The 24,298-nt window shown below is 45.8% G+C and overlaps 2 protein-coding genes across 2 annotated transcripts in view; one reads left to right on the forward strand and one right to left on the reverse strand.

Moving 5' to 3' along the window:
* Window positions 1-18,583, forward strand: part of MAPK8IP3 (mitogen-activated protein kinase 8 interacting protein 3) — a 69,517-nt gene extending 50,934 nt beyond the window's left edge. The window contains exons 16-31 of the mRNA XM_082772213.1: window positions 677-803; window positions 1,666-1,761; window positions 3,336-3,497; window positions 4,428-4,593; window positions 5,054-5,239; window positions 5,871-6,057; window positions 6,880-7,002; window positions 7,239-7,319; window positions 7,858-7,925; window positions 9,405-9,553; window positions 10,211-10,382; window positions 10,515-10,628; window positions 12,021-12,059; window positions 14,530-14,709; window positions 14,987-15,130; window positions 15,694-18,583. Coding sequence (XP_082628339.1) covers window positions 677-803; window positions 1,666-1,761; window positions 3,336-3,497; window positions 4,428-4,593; window positions 5,054-5,239; window positions 5,871-6,057; window positions 6,880-7,002; window positions 7,239-7,319; window positions 7,858-7,925; window positions 9,405-9,553; window positions 10,211-10,382; window positions 10,515-10,628; window positions 12,021-12,059; window positions 14,530-14,709; window positions 14,987-15,130; window positions 15,694-15,815 — 2,116 coding nt within the window. The 3' untranslated portion in view covers window positions 15,816-18,583. The remainder of the gene's footprint in view (window positions 1-676; window positions 804-1,665; window positions 1,762-3,335; window positions 3,498-4,427; window positions 4,594-5,053; window positions 5,240-5,870; window positions 6,058-6,879; window positions 7,003-7,238; window positions 7,320-7,857; window positions 7,926-9,404; window positions 9,554-10,210; window positions 10,383-10,514; window positions 10,629-12,020; window positions 12,060-14,529; window positions 14,710-14,986; window positions 15,131-15,693) is intronic.
* A 2,579-nt stretch (window positions 18,584-21,162) lies between these two features.
* Window positions 21,163-23,230, reverse strand: MRPS34 (mitochondrial ribosomal protein S34). The gene is made up of 3 exons (XM_082772005.1): window positions 22,874-23,230; window positions 22,739-22,781; window positions 21,163-21,888 (listed from the first exon to the last, which is right to left on the reverse strand). The coding sequence occupies exons 1-3, from the start codon at window positions 23,189-23,191 to the stop codon at window positions 21,611-21,613; spliced, it is 639 nt and encodes a 212-aa protein (XP_082628131.1). The 5' UTR covers window positions 23,192-23,230; the 3' UTR covers window positions 21,163-21,610.
* Between the last annotated feature and the right edge of the window lie 1,068 nt (window positions 23,231-24,298).

Raw genomic sequence — 24,298 nt, forward strand, 5'->3', positions numbered from 1 at the left:
GTGTGCAGAGGTGTTTTTGTTTTGGCTTGGATTTTTTTCTGATGTTCATACCTTGGAGTGATTCTTTAAAAACCTATTGAGAGATAGAACTGATATTCAATCAGCATTTTTTTATATTAAATTGTATCCTAAGAGCTCACAGATCAATATTTCATCTTACTTGTGCCACAGCTGGCTTCATTGTGTTGAAAGCTGCAGTTTCAATAGTAATTAGTACATATTTTCCCTGTCAGCAGTGAAAGCTTAAAAATGGACAGAAATATAATTAGTTGACTATAATAAAGAAGAACTCAAAATGCCTACCTCATGGAGACCTTAGATAAGGAAACTGTAGCAGCTAAACAAAAGTTGCTATCTCATAAATGGTCACATGGAAAGTTGATTCTGTTTCTGAAGGGCTCTTGGAAGATTGAAGTGGAGATGATCATGATTTGGCCTGCCACATTATTCAGGTAACAGGGAATTAGAGATTATGATTGCCTATGTCTGCTTCATAACAGAGTTTTCCTTTCATTTCCTGCGTCTCCTTTTCACCTTGTGCAAAGATGGATTTTTACTGCTTTGTATTAAACCCTTTTGTCTGAGTTTACTCTCCCCATGATGACAAAGTCCCTTAACCTACTGCCTGTGTTTTTAACCACAGACTGAAAAGTAACGCTGTTGCTTCTCTCCTCAGTGACTGCACATCCTCAGCACGTCGTGAACAGAAGCGGGAGCAGTACCGCCAGGTCCGGGAGCACGTGCGGAATGATGACGGGCGATTGCAGGCCTGTGGCTGGAGTCTCCCTGCCAAGTACAAACAGGTAGATACCATTCCCTAGAGAGGCTGAGGGGACACTGTCCTTCTCAGTTATACCAGTGAAAACCTAACTCTCCCACTGGTGACTGTAGCCATAGTTGTTAAATACCTCCAGTTAGAGGTATTATGTGCATGTCTTTTCTGTATGATATAATTGCAGGCACTGAATAAATTAATCTTTTCTGTATGTCCACTGCAGTCAATAGGGGAGCATTCTTCTTTGTGAAGGTGCTGAAAGAACCTAGTCTAAAACAGAAGTAATCGGTCTTTGTCCAGAGCCCAGTCCTTTTTTTTATTTCCTTCATTATTATCATTGGAAGTCAACATCAGATATTTAATTTATACTCTGAGAACTCTACTAGTTGTTTAGTATAAAAAAAACAAACATAGTGCAGTTTGCACCCTATTCTCCCCAGCAGTAACACAAAATAAAATGTCACCAGCCTCATTTGTTGGCCTATGGCTCCTTTAACTCTGGTCAAAGATCATCTAAAAAGAAGGAGTCTTGTAGTGTGGCTTGAAAGTGGAGGAGTTTCAGAACATGGTGGAACAGAGTGCCAGTGTTCTGGCTTCTGCGCACTTCAGCACAGGGAGTATCCTTTAACAACCCTTTGTCTGTTGCTAGTGCAGCGGATAGCCTCAGCTGACCACACCTGGTACACCATATAATGGTGAGAGAAACAGTCTCTCAAGTTCCCATTCCTGTAGGGACTTTTTCATGCAAGATGACAGATGAAGCATCAACTGCTATTGGCACCCACCCATGAGGCTAAGAAGTTTGTTTTTGCCATATTGGTTGCACTGCAGTTAGCATAGCCTAGTGGTTATGCCTTGGTACTGTCTTTTCCATTTCCTCTTCCCCACAGCTGAGCCCCAATGGTGGTCAGGAAGATAATCGGATGAAAAATGTCCCTGTGCCTGTATATTGTCGCCCACTAGTAGAGAAGGATCCAACAATGAAGGTATGTTGCCTCTGCACACAATTGCAGTCCAGAAGTGGACATGGAATAAACAGAACTTGGTTGCTAAATACACAGTTTTTACAACAGTCTGCATTTTTTATTCATTCCAAATCCTACCTTCCGCTTCCCATTTAGGAATGGTGGTTTCTAGTGTACGTAGGGAAAAGTACCACTCGTACATAATTCTCAGCTGATTCTGGATGCCAGCTCCCATGTCTGTCATACAGGTTTTGCTTATTTTGAGACATACATAATATTAGCAACATCTTATACTATTTAAAGCTTTTATTAAGACTCCTTAGGGTATAAGGCTCTGGGGCAGATGTGTTCTACAGCAGAGTGGGGAATCACACATTTCATCATCATTCCTTTGGGTTTCACTCTTGACTGGGAATAAAGTTAACAGTTAAAAGGCTAAAAGAAGCTAGAGAAGATTTTTGTGAAGCTGTGTCTATCAATACATTGGGTTTACATGGCAAGTGTTTAGGAGCAGGGGGGCTGCAGGGAGCAGAGCCCAGAAGCTGCCCCGTGTTATATAAGAGCCAGCTTCAGTCAGCTCCAAAAGGGACTCGCTGCTGGCCAGAGTCAAGCATGGATGGGGGGAAAGTGGTTTTAGTTTGTCACTGTTCTAGTTTGTTAGTGATAGGCAATAAATTATATTCATCTCCCTCCATTGAGTCTCTTCTGCCTGTGACAATAATTGGCGAGTGATCTCCCTGTCCTTATCTCAACCTCTGAGCCATCATATTTTCTTCCCCTTTTCCTTTGAGGAGGGGGAGTGAGACAGTGTTTGTGGTGGAGTTTAGCTTCCTAGCAGGGTAAAACCACCCCAGTCAATACTAGAATATTTTCAGTAGAATTGCAGTTGAGAATAAGTGATCCTTTCTCTGCAGGTAGCACATTTATCTGCCATAACTAATTGTTTCTAACTAAGCAGTCTACCATTAACTTCACCAAAATTTAGTGCTGATTTTAGACTTCATTGTGATATTTAAGTTGTAAGAAAATTTGTAATGTTTTTAGAAGGTTGATGTGATCTTTAGATAATATTCTGTTCAGTATATTTCTTTTATGATTATTTTAGGACAATTTTTGCTGGCTTAGTTCCTTGAATAGGTCTCTAAGATCAGGCAAGCACTGATTTTGGGCTAAGGGATATGTGAGGAGACAGAAGAGTACAAGGGTGGGAGGAGAACTGAGGATCAGAAGTGCACTGGGTGTGCAGTCACTGTCAGCTTAGGTTGAGTATAATGCTTCTTATTGTACCCCAGACTAGTAGCAGCTTCCATCTTGCTTTGCTACAATCACTTAGGAATGCTCAGAAAAACTGAGGACATTTCAGAAAACTGTTTCCAGTTATGTACCTGATTTATTATTTTTATTTTTAAATATTTGACACATCTGTTAAAAACTTGGTGATTTTTGCTAGATTGCAGAGATCCCTTTTCTTACCTACATCAAGTGTGACTATGTCCTCTAGTAGAAATCAACAGGATCTATTGTTTCTACCTAAATGTTTTAGTTGTTTGGTATGTTTACACAGTCTGCTTCAGATTTCTGTTTCTGTTGTTTAGCTGTGGTGTGCAGCTGGAGTCAATCTCATGGGGTGGAGACCTTTGGAGCAGGAGTCTGGGAATGGGCAGAAACTGGATCCTGGACGTGATCCCCTCACTTGTGATCGGGAAGTAGAGAGCGAGAACAATAAAAGTAACCATACCTCTCCTGAAAAGAAAAAGGTCAGAAAAGAGAATTGACTTTTTTTTTCCTCCAGTGTTCTTTCTCATTCCATCTCTTACATGTCCTCTCTTCTCAGTACCTTTGTACTTACTACATATATAGCAAAGTCATTTCTACTGTCACTACTGTTGCAGTATTTCTGAGATTCTTTCTTGTGGGGGAAGGTTTGTGGTAAGGTTCTGTCAGGAACCCTATGTAATTGGGATCAATTATCCAGGATAGAACTTTCCAGCTTCAGCTTTTGAAACACCTGGAATATTTGAAAAAATTGCTTATAATGGGGACAGTTAAGGACTGACAAGTTTGCTAGGAAGACTGTGGAGTCCTCATCACTGTAAATTTAAACAAAGAAATAGAAAAAAACAACATCATCAAAAAACTTTAAGAAGAGTATAGACATGAAGAGTATAGACAAGTCTGTAAGTTCATTTTGTTCAGAAATTGAAGCTCTTGAGATATATTCTGGCTCTGCTTTTAGTATAAGAATACAGATACTTATACAGATAATACAGCATTTTATCCTTCCTGATTTGTGGAGTTGTTCATGGCTGTCTCACACTGCTGTCATATAGTCTTTCGGTGATCAGCATGCTTAAGCTGATAGTTCGAGTGCATCCCAGCTTCATGGTATTCTGTCCAAAGTGAGTGTTCAGTGGTATTAGTCAGATATCTCAGAATACAAATTAATGGCCAAATTTCCCTGGCCCTAGGGAGCCAGACAGGCTTTTGGCCTCTGTTCCAGATAGAAGTGCAGCAATGTGAAGGCAATTGATGTTGCTCATATTGTTTATCTGCACTGGCTAGAGATAGAGTTGGATCTTTGGAGCTGGTATTGTTGTCTTTGCATCTGCAAATGTTGCCAAGTGATAATATGCTCAGTCTGATCTGGGAGGAGCGCTGATTCTGCCCATGTGTTTGCTCTCCTGAAGGCAAAGGAGTTCCATGAAATGGATGCCACATCCAGTCGTGTCTGGATTCTCACCAGTACACTGTCAACAAGTAAAGTTGTAATCATTGATGCCAATCAGCCTGGCACAGTAGTGGACCAGTTCACTGTCTGCAATGCTCATGTGCTCTGCATCTCCAGCATCCCTGGTAAGTATGGTCCATACACTGTCTGTGATCTGCACAAGGTCACCTTCTCCACTTAAGGAGTGACAAATGTAGCATCATCACTTCAGAATGAACCCTTGGATGCTGCTGCATTCTGTAATTTTCCCTCAAAACTGTAACTCAAGATCTTGCCTTCTTGTTAGGACACTTCTATGGAGATCCTTCACTCCTGAGCATTTATTAAGTGGTTTCTTTGGCATGTAAAGGATGTCTCTTGGGAGCAAGAGTGAGCCTTGCCCAGGTTTGGGAGGGCTCTGTAGCTGTCCTGGATTAGGGATGAGGGGATTCGCCACAGTGTTGACTGATGTTGTGGTGCCTCCATGGGGCTAGTGAACCTCGAGGATCAGTGTCTTCCCTCCAAGTGGTGATCTCAGGAGTACTGCTACATTTAAATTAGCAGTGGCTGCTAGATTCATGGGAGAATCTGTTCTTTGCCCTTCAGCGGCCAGTGAGAGTGATTATCCTCCAGGCGAGATCTTTCTGGAGGGAGATGTAAATCCTGAAGAATCATCTGGAACAGATGGTGTCTTGGCAGGAATCACTCTGGTGGGCTGTGCAACCCGCTGCAATGTGCCACGAAGCAACTGTTCCTCGCGTGGTGACACACCTGTGCTGGACAAGGGACAGAGTGAGTTCTGGGATATAAAACTTAATGGCAGTCAAATTACAGCTAGTTCCATATGACCTTCTAGTGTTATAGCTGCATCCTTCTGCCCCTGACTGAACTACTTCAGAGATCTCAAGAAGTTTCTTAATGCAGTACATGAAGACCAAAGTCCCTTTGGTACTTTTATCTTTAGAGCCCTTCTTTTCTCTCCAAGCGAATCCCCATCCTGCAACCTGGCTGTGGGGCTAATATAGCAGAGTATTTTGGACAGGTTATATGTTTGCCCTGTTAAATTTGTTACTGTTCTTCTCTCAGCTGTGGCTTTTCCTCTCAACCATGGCTTCATGTTAAGTCAATTAAACCTGTATGGAAAACATAATAATGCTCTTGCTGATTCCATACTGCAGTGGTAGCCTTGGAGAACTCCTGATGTTTTACTAGCCACAGATGGTGTTTTACTTGAAAACTACCTCTGTTTTCCCATCAGAGCAGCAAACACTCTGGATAAACTGCTATCTGTGATGCAGGCTCTGGGGTTGATTGTATCTGGCAAAGAAGGATAAATAAATAAATAAATAAAAAGATGATTTTAACAAGCTTACAGCTCAGTCCTCAGCCCTTTGTACAGTTCCCGCTGTTCTTTGTCTCTTAGGTGAAGTGGCTGCTGTCTGCAATGGGAAAATCAACCAGTCCCAGTCCACAGAGGAGGCAACAGAAGCTACAGAGGTACCAGAGAATGGTACAAGTGAAGCAGACCCTATTCAAGCCCGGCCTGGGCCCCTCACAGAGCACGTGTTTACGGATCCAGTCCCTGTGCAGGCACCTCTTAGGCAGAATGGGTAGGCGCTCTGGGGCCAATGTGTCAGTACAGTTCTTTACAAGCTCTGTTTTTATAAGCTGTTTATGAGAATAAGCCTGATCTTCTGATAAAGTGTCAAACTTTTTTTTTTCAATTTTGTGTCCAAATAGTATTGCAGGTGAGATGATAAGGAGAGGAAGAAAACAAAATGAAAATAAGCATGGTTTAGACAGCAGCAGATTATGTATCAGCTGTTAAAGAGCAAAAATTTTGATCTCTTTGAGTTTAAATGCACGTGCACTTAATGTTCTTACCAAAGGACCTTATTGATCGACATGTGAAAATGATCCTGTGTTCATTCCAGTAGTAACTCTAATGTGCTGTAAAGATAATGAAGAAAGAACAAATAACTATTATGTGCTGTAAAGATGATGAAGAAAGTCATTGCCCAAAAATTCTTAAGATAAATGTGTCTGATGTGATGGACTGAGGAGTAAGGTGGAAATCTGGGATGAAAGTCATTCCTAAGTCATTCCTTGTTCCAGTTATTCCTGAAAGTCATTCTCAGTTGTTTCTGTTGAAGTTAGAAATGAACAGAGAAATTATTGAACAGAGAAAATTACTGCTAAACACTAAGTTAACTTCTATGGCTGTAAAGCACTGGCTATTTGCTTTGGGGGAGAAAAAAGTTTTGCATGTTCAGGAGTCAAGCAATTGAAAAACACTGAAGTGTTTTTGTGGATGTGATGTGTATACACAAATGCCCTTATCTGCCTGTGCAGTGCCAGCCTGTGAGTGCAGATGGGCATTCTGTGCATTGCTGTTCATAAACAATTCTAACAATGTTCTTTTGTCTCTTAAGGGAGAATGGTCAGCTGAAGACAGAGTCGAGCACAGTACTGCCAGATCAGGAACCGAATGGGGATGCTGCTGGGACTTGCACCAGTGCTGCCCCCACCATGTGGCTGGGAGCACAGAATGGCTGGTAGGTTCCCCTTAGGCTGGCAGGTTTCTGTCTCAGTTGTCCTCTGGCCTCTACTCATCCTCATACATCTAGCTTGCTTTTCATTTCTGCAGTAGGGATTCGTTACGAGTTCTGAGCCCTCAGCTCATCATGGACACTGTGATTTCACCTCACATTGCACATTCGTGTCCTACTTTTATCAGGCTGAAGATGTGGGACCTTGCTGCTAATCCTCCCTGATTTGTCCTTTCTTACAGGTTGTATGTGCACTCTGCGGTGTCTAACTGGAAGAAGTGTCTGCACTCAATAAAGCTGAAAGACTCCGTACTGAGTCTAGTGTAAGTGTGCACTCCAAGGGATGCTGAAGGAGGAGGTTTGGTGACTGAGTGATGTCTTTGTTGGGGTGATAGTTTTTTGTCAGTCTTTTTCCTTACACTTCTAAGTACATCAATTTGTGAGGAAAGTTTCCTGAGGATTTTGTTATTAGAAAGCCTTGTACTGATCCACTACCCCATTCAATTGCAGACCTGACCCAATACTGTGAATGAGGTGCTACAGGACAAGTGCACTATTGGGAAGAAAGAAGTGGGAAAGAGAAAAGCAAAATTTCAAAAGGGTGTAAATTGGGTGGAATTTGTTGAAATTGTTGGGAATTTAAAGTGTGAAAGAGAAGTTAAACTAAACAGGAAATTGTTGGTTAATCCTACTATACATAAGTAAGAACAATCCTCTGCCATTACAGGATGTTCCTGCAAGTGCTTAACTGAATGGGAATTGTAGAAAGAATATGAAGAAGGTTTGCGTGGAAGTTAGAAAGGATTTGTTAAGTTCTTTATTTCCACAGACTTTGTAAAAAGTACTTTCCTGTGATTTCAGGCATGTGAAGGGAAGGGTCCTTGTTGCTCTGGCAGATGGAACACTAGCCATATTCCACCGAGGAGAAGGTAAAGATCAATATAATAAAAGAAAAATAAGCTGGCCAAGAGTGCAGCAGTGAATTAAATGCTATAGTTAGTCAAGAAGGAAAGGTGCTGGCTTGCTAGAGTACAAACATGTGGTTAAGATGCATACATGTAGCTATTATACACATGTAACCCTTAACCTGAAACGCCCAAGACATACTTTAGCATAGTTTCCTGAGGTTTTCTGGGGGAAAAGCAAGTGTGTGTATGTGCTGTGTAAGCACATGTGGAGTGATTGTAACATGTCTAGGAACACACGTGCGATACAGTTGTTTGAGGCATGTTTGGCAAGATTAATGCATTTGGGCCATAATCAGTGTTACTGGGCGTTCACAAATCAACTGTACAGTGCACACACGGGGAGCTCCAAACAGCTCAGGTGAGCGGTACCTGAGCAGATCACCTGTGCAGTACAAACAGCCCTGCTGCTTTCCAGGTGAGATGGATCTCTCTGTAAACAGTGGAATTGGTCTCTGCATATGCAGAAGACAGAGCTGGATTTTTTTGGAAGTCTGTAAATCCCAAACAAATAGAACCTTCATATTGCACTTGGCATTTCACTTTTCTTGTGGAAAAAAAAAAAAGATGTCTGAGTAACCTGACATGCCTTAATCGTGTCATTTCAAGACGCTTTTTTGAATTCTTTATTTCTTGTCCTCTTCACTGTTGGAGATTGTGTTTTCCCTTTAACCTCAGCAGTTCTTAAGCTATATTCATACCCTGAGGCTCATGGGAATTTGCTAATTGGGAATAATATTTGTATATTAAGAATATATTACTCAGTTGTTCACTGAGTAGCAGTTTATCAGCTAGGGTGAAATGCAGAGATTTTCTGGTTTTGTGCAATCTAATTTTCAATTCAGCCTGTCTCCTGAGTTCAGTCCTGGCCACTGGCACATACAAAATGTTCCCATCAGAAATATGATAATGCTTCATCACCTAGAGGCAATCTGTCTGCAAAAGACAAAGTATCTGCCTGATTAGGTAGCAAATAAAACCAAGGGAAGGAAGATCTGATTCCTCAGCCTGGACCTGACACTTCAGGGAAATAACGATGTCTGTCTGTGATATGAGAAAGCCTTACCATAAAGACTGTATGCTTCTTTTCCTTTTAAGTTTCCACATAGTCTTGTTAACTTGTCTTTCTTCTTTCCCTGCTGTTTTTGTTGTACTTGTTATGGAAGGGTGTTTACTTCATTACAGTCAAGGGATGTTTAAATTAGCCTGAGTTGTGGAGCCTACTAAACTATGTGCTATTGGCATGTGCTTGGTAACTATAAGGCTGTGCCTGAAGTGGTTTTGTGGGTTGATGGGAAGTTCACAGACATAAGCAAGGTCAGCTTTTCAGTATCAGCTAGGCTTGTTTTCCTAGATATAAATAGAAAGGCAAGAGGATTCTGTTAAATACTGCCATGTCATGAAGGAGCTGCATTGTTTTTCACCCTTGTTTTTTCACCTTAGATGGTCAGTGGGATCTCAGTAATTACCACCTCATGGACCTTGGCCATACTCACCATTCTATCCGCTGCATGGCTGTTGTGTATGACAGAGTCTGGTGTGGCTACAAGAACAAAATCCACGTTATTCAACCTAAGACAATGCAGATTGAGGTATGAGAGCAAATGTGTTTGTATGCACATACTTGTGTTGTATTTATTCTTCTCGCTGTTTTCTGCTATGGAAATACAGAACATTTTTATTGTCCATTGCTGACTGTAGGATGAAAATTGTCAAACTGTCAGTCTGGGTCATCTTATGACACAATCTGCCAGAGAGGCATTTATTCCTTCCTCCCTTTGCAGAGCTTAAATCTTTAGATAAGTCTGAACTGAGGACTTTCTTTGTCTTTACTAATGCTATGGGATCACAGACTGTACAAATGTATGCCTGTGCTTTACAGCTCTCCTTCATGTATGGTCTAAGACTTCTCCATCTGTAGGTGATGAGGCACAAATGATGGATGTAGTTAGCAAGTCCTTACCTTCTCTGCCAATCACATTGAAAGCAGTTGGTTTCTAAATGTTCCTGCTCCCAAAGTGCTCTGCAAAGCCCATGTCCTCTGAGAAGCTGCAACTCTGTGCCATGCAACTCCTCATTTCAAACAAGGGATTTTCGGTATACTATAGTTAACTTCTGCCATTAATACATTTTCTTCCAAGGGCTTTGAAACCCAAATATGCAATCTCAGTCGAGGAAAATAGAATATATGTGCAGATAACTGCACATCTTTTGTGAACTCACACCAGCCCACCTATTTTGCATTTCAGAAATCCTTTGATGCCCACCCTCGGCGCGAGAGCCAGGTGCGACAGCTGGCATGGATTGGAGATGGAGTATGGGTTTCCATCCGCCTGGACTCCACCCTGAGGCTTTACCATGCTCACAGCCATCAACATCTGCAGGATGTTGACATCGAGCCTTATGTCAGCAAGATGCTAGGTGAGGCAGTAGGGACTGTCAGTAAATAGTCTGTTGCTTACTGAGATCAGAGAGAAATGAAAATTCAGTAGAAGACCTTGCTCAAAGTCCTGCAGTCTTAACTAACTACAATTCTTATGCACATTTACCTAGGTACTGGAAAACTGGGCTTCTCCTTTGTACGGATTACAGCTCTGCTCATTGCTGGCAATCGTCTCTGGGTGGGGACAGGGAATGGTGTTGTTATCTCCATTCCACTGACTGAGAGTAAGTGATCTTTATCAGAGACTGTTCCATGTTGCCCTGAAAAGAACAGTGCTTTTGCATGTTATTTGTGCAGTGTGGCAGATGGCCCTGGCAGGCTAATATTTTCTGTATGTTTTTCCTCTGAACCTGACACACCGTTGATCATAGCCACATTCAGAGAGAAGCGTCCTGAGTACGAGTTACCTTGCCCTTGGTTTAACTGTTTCTTAATTATGGAACTAAGCGTGCATTTAAATGTTTTTAGCCTATTTAAAACCAGATGGAGATTTGTTACTGTTCCTTTCAGTTCAGTTGAAGCTGTATTTTTCTTGGGGCACCAATGATGTCTCTACAATCTCTATGGTCTTCTCTTTTGACAGAGCAGACTGATGTGAGCTGATTTTGTAGCTACTGGAAAAAAGGAGAAACAAAGCCTTGGAAATTGTAGCAAGCCTCCAAAAGGAGGCTCTTGAGTCACCAGGAAGATTTCCCTGGAAATTTTAATTTGCTGTAGACATCTCCATGACAGTATTTTTCAGAAGCTGACCTTAGAAAAGCTGCGTTTACTCATATTAGGGTTCAGTTTTTATCAGTCAAGTAGAAATCAGTATCCTAACACAAATTAAACCTGGTGAAGAGACCTAGCAGTAGTAGTTAACAGGCACATATCTAAAGCTGAAAGTTGAATTGAAGCTCTCAGTAATTCTGTTCTGTACCTTCTGGTCAGCATCTAATTTCCTTGGTGGAACATTTGTTCCAAAATATATTGAGGGAGTAGGATTTGAGGTTGACTGCAGTTGCTTTCAACAGACAGCAGTGAAATGTACATTTTCTCACCACTGGTGACAGGAAGGCTGAGAAGCAAATAGCTCTTGTGTAAGAGGAGCAAATCTGTTGTAATTTTCCTGGAAGTCAGAGATGAAGTTGTCTCCTCTAGGGCTGCTGAAGACCCTGGGACTGACACCAGGAAGCCAGTGACAGAGTCCTCTGTACATTGTAAACTCTGTCTCATTTCTGAATCACTACATTAGATCCCATTCTTTCTTGGTACTGTTGTCATAATTCTGAATTAAGCTTATTCCGTGCTGTAAATCAGTTGCATTATCTTTTGGTGCTTCTGTAAAAATGTGGTAAGCTGTAAACTTTCACTAAGAACTTTAGCAATGGATCTTTGTGACCATGGACCCTCTTCTGTCTCGGATACTATATTTATCCTCGTATGATAAGAGCAAAATGAGCAAGAACAGTGTTGGTATAAGCTGATCAAACCTGTAGCTCTTGTTGTGGTTTCTCCAAGTTTATACATTTCTGTTGCTCCCTGAATTTTCTCCCAGTAACCACCTTTTTCTTCTCTCCCATCCTGCCTATCTCTTCCTGTGCCCCTGTGTGTTCCCACTCCCTCCCTGTACCTAGCTGTAGTCCTCCACCGAGGCCAACTTCTTGGGCTCCGGGGTAAGTCCACTGCCTCCTTCCTTCAGCTTGCACTCCTTTTACACCCGCTCACCTTAGCATTCGTATTTTTCTACCCTTCCATCCTGACATCCTACCTCTCCACCCATTTTTCCTCATCACTCTTTCATTTTAAGCTAGTCATCTGAGAAAAGTGAACAGAGACAATAATGTAAATGTCATCATTTCCCATAGCCAAAACGTTTTTATCCATCTCATCAGCCATTGCTCCTTTTTTGTGTGTCAAAGGTACTTTCCTCTGATCAGAATCAGTTCCCTTGTTCTGGTAGGTCAGGTCTGAGATGGAGATTGTAAAGATTCAGTCAGTCAGCTCCAAGAAGCAGGAGTAGAATGTTCTTCCAAGGTCTTCCATGGTCATCCTTTGTTTTCCAAGGATGCTTCTCTTAATCAGTTTCCAGGCCAGTGGTAGTAGGTGCTGTGGCACCTGACAGCTGCAGATAATCAACCAAGACTTTTAACAAGAGAGACTTGGATAAATACTGAAGATTGTTTGGTTTTGTGCCAGTTAAGGCAGGGTCTGAGTTCGCCATTCAGATTCATACTTCAGCCTTTCCACAGTCAGAAAAGAGGATTTTTTCCCATTGTAGGATGTTTCTGTGGCTGTCCAGAAACATTATCAGCATGTCTCTCTTCCTTTTAAAGCATCTGGTATTGGTCACTGTGAGAAGCCAGATATTGAGCTTGAAGCTTGAAGCACGAGTACCAGCCCTGTCCCTCAGTCAGAGGAGCTGAGCCAGTTGTAGATGCTTACAGTAAACCAAACCACAGAGATGTGCAGAGAGCTTTCATCTTAGGGATATTCTTGTCCCTGCACACATTGATTCTCATTCTTCTGTCCAAATATTTGTATTTACCTCAGCATCCTATCATGAACCTGCTAGGTAAAAATCTCCTTTGTTCCTGAGCCACTTACCAGCTGAAATTCAGCCCAAGCCAACACAGAGAGCTAAAGATGATTAACTAAGCAATTCAGTTCTGCCTGGAAATAGAGAAAGTGAAGCCTTATGATTTTAGTACTGTTTTTGGTTTACTAATATGGGTACCTGCAGAAGGAAAGCATCTCCTGTCCTGACCTCTGAGCACTGTTCTCTGTTCCTTGGTGAGTGGAAACATCCGCATCCTGAGAGCTCAGACCTGCAAGGTGCAGGCCTCTGAGCTGACTTTGAAATCCTTGGAAGCTGTGGGTGGTGAACATCTATCTTTCTGATGTTCATTGCTTGAGTAGCTGATCTTCTGTTTAAGAGCTAACTCAAGGACAAAGGAAGGCTCGTACTCTGCTGCTGTGACCTTGACTGGGCTGAGAGGCCTGCAGCCAGACACCGAGGCTGCTTTCAGCAGCCTGTGTGCTCAGAGCTTGGCATGAGCAAAGGACTTGACTTGAAAACCGTGAAAGTATTAGAATGAGGCAAGAGGAGGGCCACAAAGATGATCACAGGGCTGAAGCACCTCTCCTATGAAGACAGGCTGTGGGAGTTAGGGTTGTTCAGCCTGGAGAAGAGAAGGCCCCAGGGAGTCTTTATAGTGGCTTTCCAGTGCCTGAAAGGGGCTACAGGAAAGCTGGGGAGGGACTCTGTCAGGGATTGTAATGATAGGGCAAGGGGTACTGGCTTTAAACTAAAAGAGGGTAGGTTTAGAAATTCTGTACTCATAGGCAGTGGAACAGGTTTCCCAGAGAAGCTGTGGATGCCCCATCCCTGCTCAAGGCCAAGCTGGATGGGGCTTTGGGCAACCTGGTCTGGAGGGAGGTGTCCCTGCCCATGGCAGAGGGGTTGGAACTAGATGATCTTTAAGGTCCCTTCCTTAAGTTTAGTGTTGGTGTAACCCCACCTTGAGTATCTTGTGCAGTTTGGGTGGGCTCCATGATACAAAAAGGGTGTTAAGGTCCTAGAGAGTGTCCAGAGGAGAACAAAGCTGGTAAAAGGGCTGGAAGGCCTCCCCTATGAGGAGAGGCTGAGGACACCTGAGTTGTCTAGCCTGGAGAAAAGGAGGCCAGGAGGTGACCTCCTTTGTCTCTGCAGCTTCCTGAGGAGGGGAAGTGCAAAGTGAGGTGCTGGTCTCTGTGCCCTGTAACTGAGGATAGGACATGCAAGAACAGCACAGAGCTGTGCCAGGGGAGGTTCACATTGGACGTGAACCTCCCCTGTACTGTAAGGGTGGTGAAACACTGGAACAGGCTTCCTAAGGTTCCATGGCTGTCAGTGCTCAAGAGGCATTGCGATAATGACCTCATTAATATGGTTTAACTTTTGGTTAGCCCTGAAGTGGTTAGGCAGTTGGACTTGATGATCTTTGAAAGTCCCTTCCACCTGAACTATTCTATTCTATGAGACCTTTAAAGAGACTTGAACTTTAAGGTTTTCCTTCATGGCTCATGAGTTTTCTCTTTCACTGAGCCCCTTTTGTAAATGGGACCAAAACTATCATTAACGATGTTCCTTCTCCCTGTCCCCAGCCAACAAGACATCACCCACTTCTGGAGAGGGCAGCCGCTCTGGTGGGGTCATCCACGTGTATGGCGATGACAACAGCGACAAATCTGCCAGCAGTTTTATTCCCTACTGCTCCATGGCTCAGGCACAACTCTGTTTCCATGGTCACCGTGATGCTGTCAAGTTCTTTGTCTCTGTGCCTGGTAAGGATGAGCACTGCCCTTCCTCAGGAGGGCCTTGTGCCTGCTGTTCATTCTATGGCAGGAGCTTGAGCTGATCTGCAGCAAAAGCTTATCTGTGCGATTTCTTAGCACAATCAGTGCCACACAGATGTCACTGTGGCTCAGACATTAGTTGTTTAAACTGCAGTGTCTCCCAGAGTTCACCAGCAGAAGGAGTTGTCCTGTGCAATTGTATCTGTGTGTGTTAAATACATGAGGGTTGAGCAGAGGCACTAACGGTACCTCTGTCCTGACCCAGGGAACGTCCTCGCAACCTTGAATGGGAGTGTGTTGGACAGCCCTTCAGAGAACCCCAGCACAGCAACCACAGAGACCGAGGGGCAGAAGCTGAAGAATGTCCTAGTGCTGAGTGGAGGAGAAGGGTACATCGATTTCCGGATCGGTGAGTGCCTGCAGTGGGAGACATCTGGAACAGGAAGGGGTGCGGGGCTATGATCACAGAGAGAAGGATCGCTGCTGTGGGGAGAGACATCTGGAAAGCAAGGCTGTTTTTCTCCTACCTTCTGCAGTGGGAGCAGATAGCAAGCATTTTCCTTGCACAGCACAAGGCTGCCAGACCCTGCCCCTGCCTGAGCTTGTAGTGCCATGCAGTCAGCATGAATGAAAAAAATAAAACCATCTGTGCCACAGGCTCCAAACGTTGCTGTCTCACTGTGGTCACCTATGCTGGTCTGTGGCACTGTGTCATAAACATTGGCTTCCCCAAACAGAAGGGCAGTTTACCCTACTGCTACAGATAGTTTGTTCCATTCATATGGGCCTGCTTCAGAAAAACACCTTGTTGTTATAGATGTTCTATATGCATACAGGAAGGTCTGCACTCATGCTGCCTGTCATCAGGCTGCAGAGACTGTAGCAGTGATACTCACCTCTTCTGAAGAATTCCAGGGCAGCATAACTTGGGATTTTGTGTCCTGCCTTTCTTACTCTGCTTTCTCTCTTCAGGGGATGGAGAAGATGATGAGACAGAAGAGAACGCAGGAGATGCCACCCAGGTGAAGCCAGTACTTTCTAAGGCAGAAAGGAGCCACATTATTGTGTGGCAGGTATCATATATCCCTGAGTGAGAATTTCTCCTTTCCTACCAACGTAAGTGTCCCTCCTCCCACCTGAATGCCAAGATGTACATACAGAACGTCTGCATTATACCTACTGCTGGAAACCGACCCCAGACAACTGCAGCGGCTCCTGCCTCGGACTGTCACCCCCTTCTAACCTCTGAACTTGCAGCTTTCATCTTGGGCCTGTGCGCTTTCTGCGTGGTTGGGTTATTGTTCTGCTCTGGAGCTGGCGTCTACAAGGAAGAGAAATGGCAGCGCATTGATAAAGTGAAGCCTGGAGCCAGAGCTGTGCAAAGACTTTGCCTGGGGCTGGGGAGATGGACTGGTGGTGGCTGTGGTTGTCCAGCAGGTTGCCTTGCTCCCACCTGCATGAGAAGTAGTATGTCACCCTGGTGTCCCCCGCCAAAGCAGTGGTGGTAAATCACAACTCCTACAACACTAGAAGAAATCCTTTCTAGTTCACCAGTGGACTTTTCACCTTATCCACTATGCACAGAGTACACTTAAGCACAGAATAATATCCCCCAGACTGACAGCTGCCAGGTCCAAGGAGCCTTCAATAGAAAGGAGCACTTCTGCTTGTTGGCTGGAAAAGGTGGCAGGGCCATTACTGTGGGGAACACATCCTCCATACGAGCGGATGCAAAGTCTCCCTCCTCTTCTGCTGCTGTCGTCGTAGCAGTAGTGCGCTGGGTGACTGTATGTGTCCAGAGAGAATTGTGTGGTAGCCTCCGATGGGTGGCAAGTGTTTGATTGTGGAGGCCATGGGGCCTTTGGAAGCTATGGTAACAAAGAGGTACTGGAACCTTGTTATTTGAGAGCAGAGAAGTCAGCAATACTTTTAACTCCCTTTTCTAGAAATGCCAGGCAAAAAAGAACTCTTGAGTTCATTATTTTTGAGCCTGAAAGGTTTAGGATAAATTTGTCTCTATATAGCATTCGTTGGCTTTTAAACTCTGTAGGGCAGATAACGTTGGTGTACTGTGGATTCTGCATTAACACGGTGAGGTTACCTTGACTCATGAGGATGTGTCCCATCCTAGGAACTGCAGGCATCCTGCTGGAAGGGGGTGGCTGTTTTCACACGGTGACTGTCAGGTTCGGGAAGTGTGTAGATGCAGTCCAGGTGTACAGGCTGTCTCTCACCTGAGGTCACATGGAAAAGAGAAATGAGGCCAGATCTCCCAGCATCTTTTACATCACAAGCACTGACTGACTTTTTTATTAAGTAGCTTGAAAAGCTGTACATTTCTGACTCCTGAAAAGAATGACAACCCCGAGAGAAATTTTGACTGCCCTCCTTGTGTAAGCTGTGCTGTGGGATTGTAAGTGTGTGTCCTGCTTATAGGAGAAGCAGCAAAAATCGGGGTCAGGGAGAGCAGTTTTAAGCTCCGTATTCAGAGCATGGCAGCTCCAGATGTGGAGGTTTGTCCTTCCTTTCTGACAGTGGAGACAGACCTGCCTCCAAAGGGCATGTTGTTAGCGATGAATTGAGAAGATCCTGGTGGTCGTCTTGATTTTTCTGAGCTGTGCAGCACTCTCGGTCTCACAGGGATGTTCGCCTCCATCTCTGGGGAATATGTCCCAGGTGTGTCCTGCGCTTGTTGCCATGACCCAGGCTGCTCCCAAGGCTTGTGGTCTACAGCTATTTGTGTGCTGCAGGGACACAGTATTCACTGGGGAAGCTCTAACATGTAACATCTGTCCTGATTCAGCAGCACTGAAATGCTTTTTGAATCCACAGTTCAGAAAAGGCAGGGGCACACAGTTCCTCTCCACAAGGAACTAAGAGGACACATCCAGAGAACAGAGACCTCAAGTACCAAAGCACAGGGCCACAGCGGTGCCTGCACTGCCTGTGAGCACTGCTCGTGATGCATGGACCTGCACCACTCCTCACAGAGGCAGGAAACCAGCTGGATAACATCCTCCAGCCATCAACACACTGGAATCTCTGCCTTGCCTTTGGCTAAGGGATTCTTGGAACAGACACCCGCATGCAGAATGGGAACGTTTCACCAGGAACATCTCACTGGGGTACTGCTGACCATGCTAGACTTCTTGTTCGCTTTCCCCAAATGTTTTCTGCTAGGACAAGTTCTTTGGGTCACGGCGCAGAATGCATTAAAGTTAACAAGAAGATAGACATTTAGCTAGCAGATTCCACAGACATCTAACAGTTAATTAGGGCCCAGAAAAATTCATAATTTGGCCTAATTTAAGGTAAAAACAAGGCATAGTAAGTCCAGTTTATTAGCTCTGTTGAACCTCCAACATGAAAATAGAGAATTGCAATGTTCTTACCTGTTTGTTCTGTATTTGGTTTTATCAGTAAAAGTGACTCGGTCTTCTGTTACCCACTGATCCCTGGCAACATAAGGAAACTGGTCTTGAGTCTCCAGCAACAGGTTCCTTTCCAGTTGGATGCATGTCTTCCTCCAAGAGAAGCACATGCGTAAGAGGGGTAGCTACAGCTAAGTAGAACCATTTTCTACTGTCAGCTTCTGTTATTTGGTGGCTGCTGGGCAGCAAGGTGAGAACTGACTGGCTTCACCACACTTCCCTGTCATATCTCCACTGTGATGTATGTAAAGTATCTTGTATGTTACAAAAGGATTTTAAGAAGTGTCTTAAGGCCTGTAAACTCCGCTGTTTGGTCAGAAGATGGCATTCTGTAAAGAGACCGCTGTATGAATACGTTCCCATGCTTTTTCCCCTATGCTATCAAACAACAAACCATATCTGTTCTGTATGTAATAAATGTGTTAACATCAGCAAGTGCCTGTATATCGTGTTCATATAAAGGCACTGGGACTTCTACTCAGCCTTTAATAACATCATGATATTTAAATGGGCTCCCCCATTTAGCAATTTATTAGCAAGAAATGAGATGTTTATTACTCACTGTACTTGAGCAGGAGGTGCTGATCCTCCAAGCCGCATGCCCTTGAGGCAAGTGCAATGTGTTGCTTCTCCCAGAGTCCGATATAAAAGGTAGAAAAGGACTGTTCAGCTGCTGGCTATCTACAGCAGCCCTTGTGGAGTCCCCTTCTGGTGAGATAGTAGGGTTAACATGGCAAGTCTCAGCTTTCAGCGCTCAAGTTACCAATGTCCTGTCAGTACAGGGTGGTGGTTCACAAAGTGCAGTAGGCATTAGTGACATTCAACACTGCAGAAAGTTTACCACACTTGTCTGCTCCTCTTAGTCTCAGCAGCATTTATACAAGTTTGTATTTATTTTTTAGAGTTGAATTCATTCAAAGGATATGCGTAGCAGTAATAGATAAGAAGTGACAGAAAAGTAGTAAAAATTAGTGAGTAGGATTATGAATCCTGACTCTGCCAATTACCACCTGTCAGGCCGTAGAGTGAACTGCATGAAGCAGGATCCTTGCTGCTGGCCTCCCGGACAATTACATGAATCTACTTCCTCATTAACTGCCTATGCATCCTTAGGGCACGTGTGTGAAACTGTAAACAGTAGCACACTGTAGTATCAGTGACACGAATAGTTTGGTGCAGTAGCTTGAGAACAGAGCACTTGGAACATGGTCACTTGCCTTGCAACTAACTGCTCTGCCCATGGTGGCCTATTTAGGCCTCCCACCTGCAATCCCTATGAAGACCAGTGGAAGAGTCCAAAGCTTTACAAGACCCAAGTGAATCTGTAGCATGTTGGAAGCAGTAAACAAGTTCTTGGAAAAGGCCCTGAGGGCAGGAGCCCTGCCTGATAAGGGCTGCCAGGGTGCTGCGTGCTTTAAGCAGGTAGGCGAGGCAGCTCCTCTGTCCCCTCTACTGCATGTCCCAGGATTTCCCTGCTCTGCCCTGCGGTGGCTCCAGCCCAGCCTGGAGCTGGAAATGATGTTTGAGTTTATTCTTTCCTCCCCCATGGAGCAGCAGCTGTTCCCTAGAGAGAGCAAGAGAGGGAGAGCCTGGTTTTAAGCATATTCTCTTGGTTTTACTCCATGACACATCCTCATGCTGTTGTCCCCGTCCTGGAGTGCTGTCAAGGCCGAGCATAAATTCTGGAAGCAGTCAGGGGCATGAAGAGCTGCAGGAGCAGCAGGCAGAGGAACACTGGGGCAAAAGCACCCAAGACACCTGTTAATCCCAGAGAAGCTGAGGACCCCCTGCAATGATCCCACTGTCACGGGACCTGAAAGCTCTGCCCTCCTGAAGGCAGAGGAGCCCCAGCAGGAGTTGTGCTGGAGGCCTTTAACCTCAGGAGCCAGCCCTGCCTTGAGCAGCAGTGCCTGACGGGAGCCTCCTCCACAGGGGAGCTGTGCTGCACGCGCTGTACCCAAATGCATTCATGGTTAAGGAGGCTACAGAAAACAAACAAGCTGTTCTCCATCCGCAGCAAGCTGCAGCTGGAGGTCTCACAGCCTGTAACAGTATTTGTGCATTTATCACCACTGAATTTTCCACTCCCCTTGCTTCTAAAGCCAGGGAACCAGCACTAGTATGTACCCTTCACAGCTCCTGCCATGGGCTGAGGAATGAGAGCTCAGTTCTTCCCAGCTTTTGGGCCTTGCCATAGGACCAGCTTTTAGCCCATGAGAAAACCCTCATCCCATGGCAGCTTAAAGTTTCAGAAGCCTTTGGTGAGGAACCCCATGCTAGTGCAGGTGGCTGATGTTGACCCATTTGCTCCTGGCTGTTGACAACCCCCTTCTGGTAGCTGTGGACACATCACTCTGTGCTATCCTGGCCTTCCATACACACTGGAAAGGGCACAGAGTCCAGTTTTTACTTGCTTTCAGTAAATTCCTTGGTGATTTTAGGATGCTGCTGCAAATAGAACAGCAACTCTCAAGTATTTACTGCAGCAGACAAAAGTGCCAAATAGCTCCTACTGCAGGAAGCTGGGTTCCTAACCTGAGCAACTTCTGTGATACCTTCACCACACCCAGAACAGAACCACTCCCCAGCACCCTAACAGCTCCTGACACTGCAGCAGAAGCCACAAACACTGTGAGAAAAAGTGAAATTCTGAGCACTGCACTGAAGAGTTGCATTTTTGCAACTTTTACCATGACCGGAATATGTGCTAGTTTGTTATTAGCTGTTACTGTTTGAAGCCAATCCCAGCTACCTTGTACCTCCAGAACTGATTCTCTCATCTCAGGACAGTCATCACTGGGAATAAAGCTCAGTATCCAAAAAAAGTTGTGTTCCTCCCACATTGTTCATTGCTATAATATTTAAGCAACTCAGATACTCCGCCCTGGGTAAAAGGAGTCTGATGCCCCTCTTGTATTTGGTAAACTAAAGGTTCTGCATTTGTACCTCAACTAATCATGATGACCTCCAGGCATTGGAAAAAAATATCAAGTTTTCTTAGAAATGTACTGTGGAAATAAGAAATCATTTATTTAATCAGAGAGATACATTTACACACAGCTCTGGGAAACAAAGTGATATCCTTAGTTATTTTTCTGTGATTTACAAAGGTACTTAAACTACCTGAAAAACGTTCTTTAAAAAGAAATATACTTTTTCAGGCTGTAAGGGAAACTGTACTTCAAGGAACTGTAGCTGGGTGACAGGAGCTACAAATTCAGAGAATATACAGGGAACCAAGAAGGTTTCCTCTGCTGACTGAAACTGAAGTTATGGAAAAAAAAAAATCTGAGTGTTTCTGCACCTTTCCTTTTAGATGAGGTTACCATACAGTCCTGTGGAGAAAAATACGAAACCTGGATCCACCATACCACAGTGGGCAGTGGGTCTTCGTTAAGGTGATGTGCTGTTCACACGCAGCAAAAACATGGGGGAAGCTCAGGTGACAGAACAAGACTTTACACGGATGTCCCTGTAGTTTTTTTCTTTGATTCCTGAAGGTGAGAGGCCACGGCCTTCTTCAGATCAATCAGTGGCTCCTCTGTGATTGCTCTTCCCTCTTTCTGCCACTGAGCAAGGATCATGGCTCGGAGCAGAGGTGGGTATGGAAGGTACCGAACGGTTTCCTCTGGCACTGGGGTGAATTTCTTGAAGGTCTCCTCCTCATGCTTGGGCACCATACGCCAGTCATGGTACATGGCTTGGTCGATCTCTTTCATTACTTTTTCGGTTTTGCCTGAGAAAAGATGACGAACACCAGTGGTCAGTGCTCTCAACAACAGACTCCTTCCACGAAACACAGCAAGCGTCAACTTTCCTGTATCACAGATGGTACAAGAGGCAAGAGTAAAGGAAACTTTGGAAAGATCACACAGTGTGTTCAGCCTATACTATGAGGTCCCACTTCTGTCCTTGGAAATCAGAACACGAACAAAGTGAAAAGGTATCAGGCAAATTGTTCTGTGCTGACCAGAAGTCATGACTTGTAATATAAAAATCACTTTGCCTCTCTCTGTTTTGTTTACCGTGAGTAAGAATGAAAGCAATTTATCTCTACAGTGATGAAGGCTCCCTGGGAAGTTTCATGTTAAAAATAACCAACAACTTTAAAAGCTTCGGGTGACAAGTGTTTCAGAAACTCCAATAAGTTACGTTTCTAAAGCAGCTTTAAAAATTGGAAAATTCACTCATACAACTCTACGTATTATTTTAAAATCCTGGTAATGTAAGTTTACTTGCCAGCGCTCCTGCTTCACTGATGATTTTACCTGGGGTGTCCCCACGCGTTCATCCCGTGTCTCGCTTCTGAAGCCTGAAAGCAGTCTGGCACCTCACCTAGTGCCTTGTCAGTGCGGTACCTTTCCCCATGCCCAAGGTGCACTGGCTTTCCTATAACATTCCTTAGAATGGGAACACGAGGGCTAGACCCCAACATTTGAAACTAAAAAAATGAAAACTTTTTTGTTACCGATAAATTTGAGAAAAATAAAACACAAACAAACTGCGGCTTTCCTGCAGCTCCCCCAGCCCCACACGCTCGGTTCCCCGGCGCTGCCAGAGCCCGCAGGACAGCGGGGAGCCCCTACCTCTGAAGGTCAGGTACCCCCAGGCCCTGCCGTGGTCCATGTTCTGCAAAGGAAGCGAGAGGCGCTCAGCGCGGGGCCGGCCTCGGGGGCTGCCGCCCGGAGCCCCCCCGCCCGCAGGCGGCCCGGCGCCGTTACCTCGGCCGTGTAGTCCGCCCGGACCTTGGCGACGACCCAGTAGCAGGGCTCGTCGTGCGCCCAGAGCCAGGACTTGCGGGTGACCGTGCGGCCCACGCCGAAGCGCGGCAGGCGGCAGAGCAGCGCCAGCAGCCGGCTCTCGCTGCGCGCGTCCCGCCAGGCCAGCGCCGGCAGCCGCTTCTGCGTCAGCGGCCGCCGCATGCTCTCGTAGTCCAGGGCGAAGCGCTGCGAGTCCCGCGGCCGCTCCTTCAGCGCCCGGTACTGCCGGATCTTCTCGGCCATGGCGGCGATGGGCCGCTGCAGCTTCTTGCGCGCCATGGCCCCTCGCGGCCCCGGCCCGGCCCCGCCCGCCGCTTCCTGCCGGCCCGGAAGGCGCCGCGGCGGAGCGCTCGGCGGGCGGGGCTCGGGAGGCGCCCGGCTGGGCCCCGCTGCCGCCGAAGCGCCCGGCCCAGCGGCAGGCGGGGTGCGCTGAGCGCGGCTCCTGCCGGCCGGAGCCCCGGCAGGGCTGGGGCAGGGCCGCGGCGCGGAGCGGTCAGACCCGCCCGGGGCCCCCCAGGCTCTCGCCCGCTGTGGGCGGCGGTCAGGGCCCAAACACCCGGGCTGTCGCAGGCAGCGCCCTGACGCTGTAATGTACCGCAGTCCCTTTGCACGTCACACTTGTCAGAAGGGGTTCGGGTAATCACTTAGTGAGGTTTCAGCAAGATGAGGCCAAGTTGTGACCTGCTTCCCCGAGTCCAGACCAAGTCCCCCACAGCAACGACCGCTCTGACAGCAGCGACTGTAACGGGGCCGGGCCCCACCGTGTGCCTTGGGGAAGCAGAACACTGCTTGGGTCTGGCCATGTTAGCCCGTGGACTGCGGCTGCAGACTGGCAAATTAAACCTGACAGAGGTGTTTCTTTTCGGTTTCGTTTTCTTTTTTTTTTTTTTTTAAACGTATCTTATATTGAAGGAAATGCATCCATCCTGGTAATTCTGTCAGTCCTTTACTGAAGGCATTCAGACACAGACACCAGTCTTGTCAGCGAGCAGACGAGAGGTGTGCACAGGAAAGGGACGTGTGTGGAGGTTACAGAATAAAACTCCGTGTCAAACGACGCTAATGTTCATAAAGCACACACTGGCCGGTCGGCCATGCAGCTCACCGGGGATACGAGTGCAGCGCACGGGCACCTGCTGGCACCCGGGCACACTTCGCTCTGGACATCCTGACAGGGTTTTCTCGGGTAGCGCTGTCACGCCTTGCCTGTCCTTCCTTACGGCGAGCTCTCCCCGCCGCCCCGGTAGCCCCACAGGGACCTTTGCTGCAGACGCTCAGGTGGCCGCGTCCCTCAGCAGCACCGGCAGACCGCGGGACGGCCGCGGGCACGGCGCAGGCCGGGCACGCAGCGCCCACCCCTGGCGGCCCGGCAGAGCGGCCGTGACC

This window comes from Aythya marila (genome assembly GCF_965140915.1).
Source record: "Aythya marila genome assembly, chromosome: 15".
NCBI lineage: Eukaryota > Metazoa > Chordata > Aves > Anseriformes > Anatidae > Aythya > Aythya marila.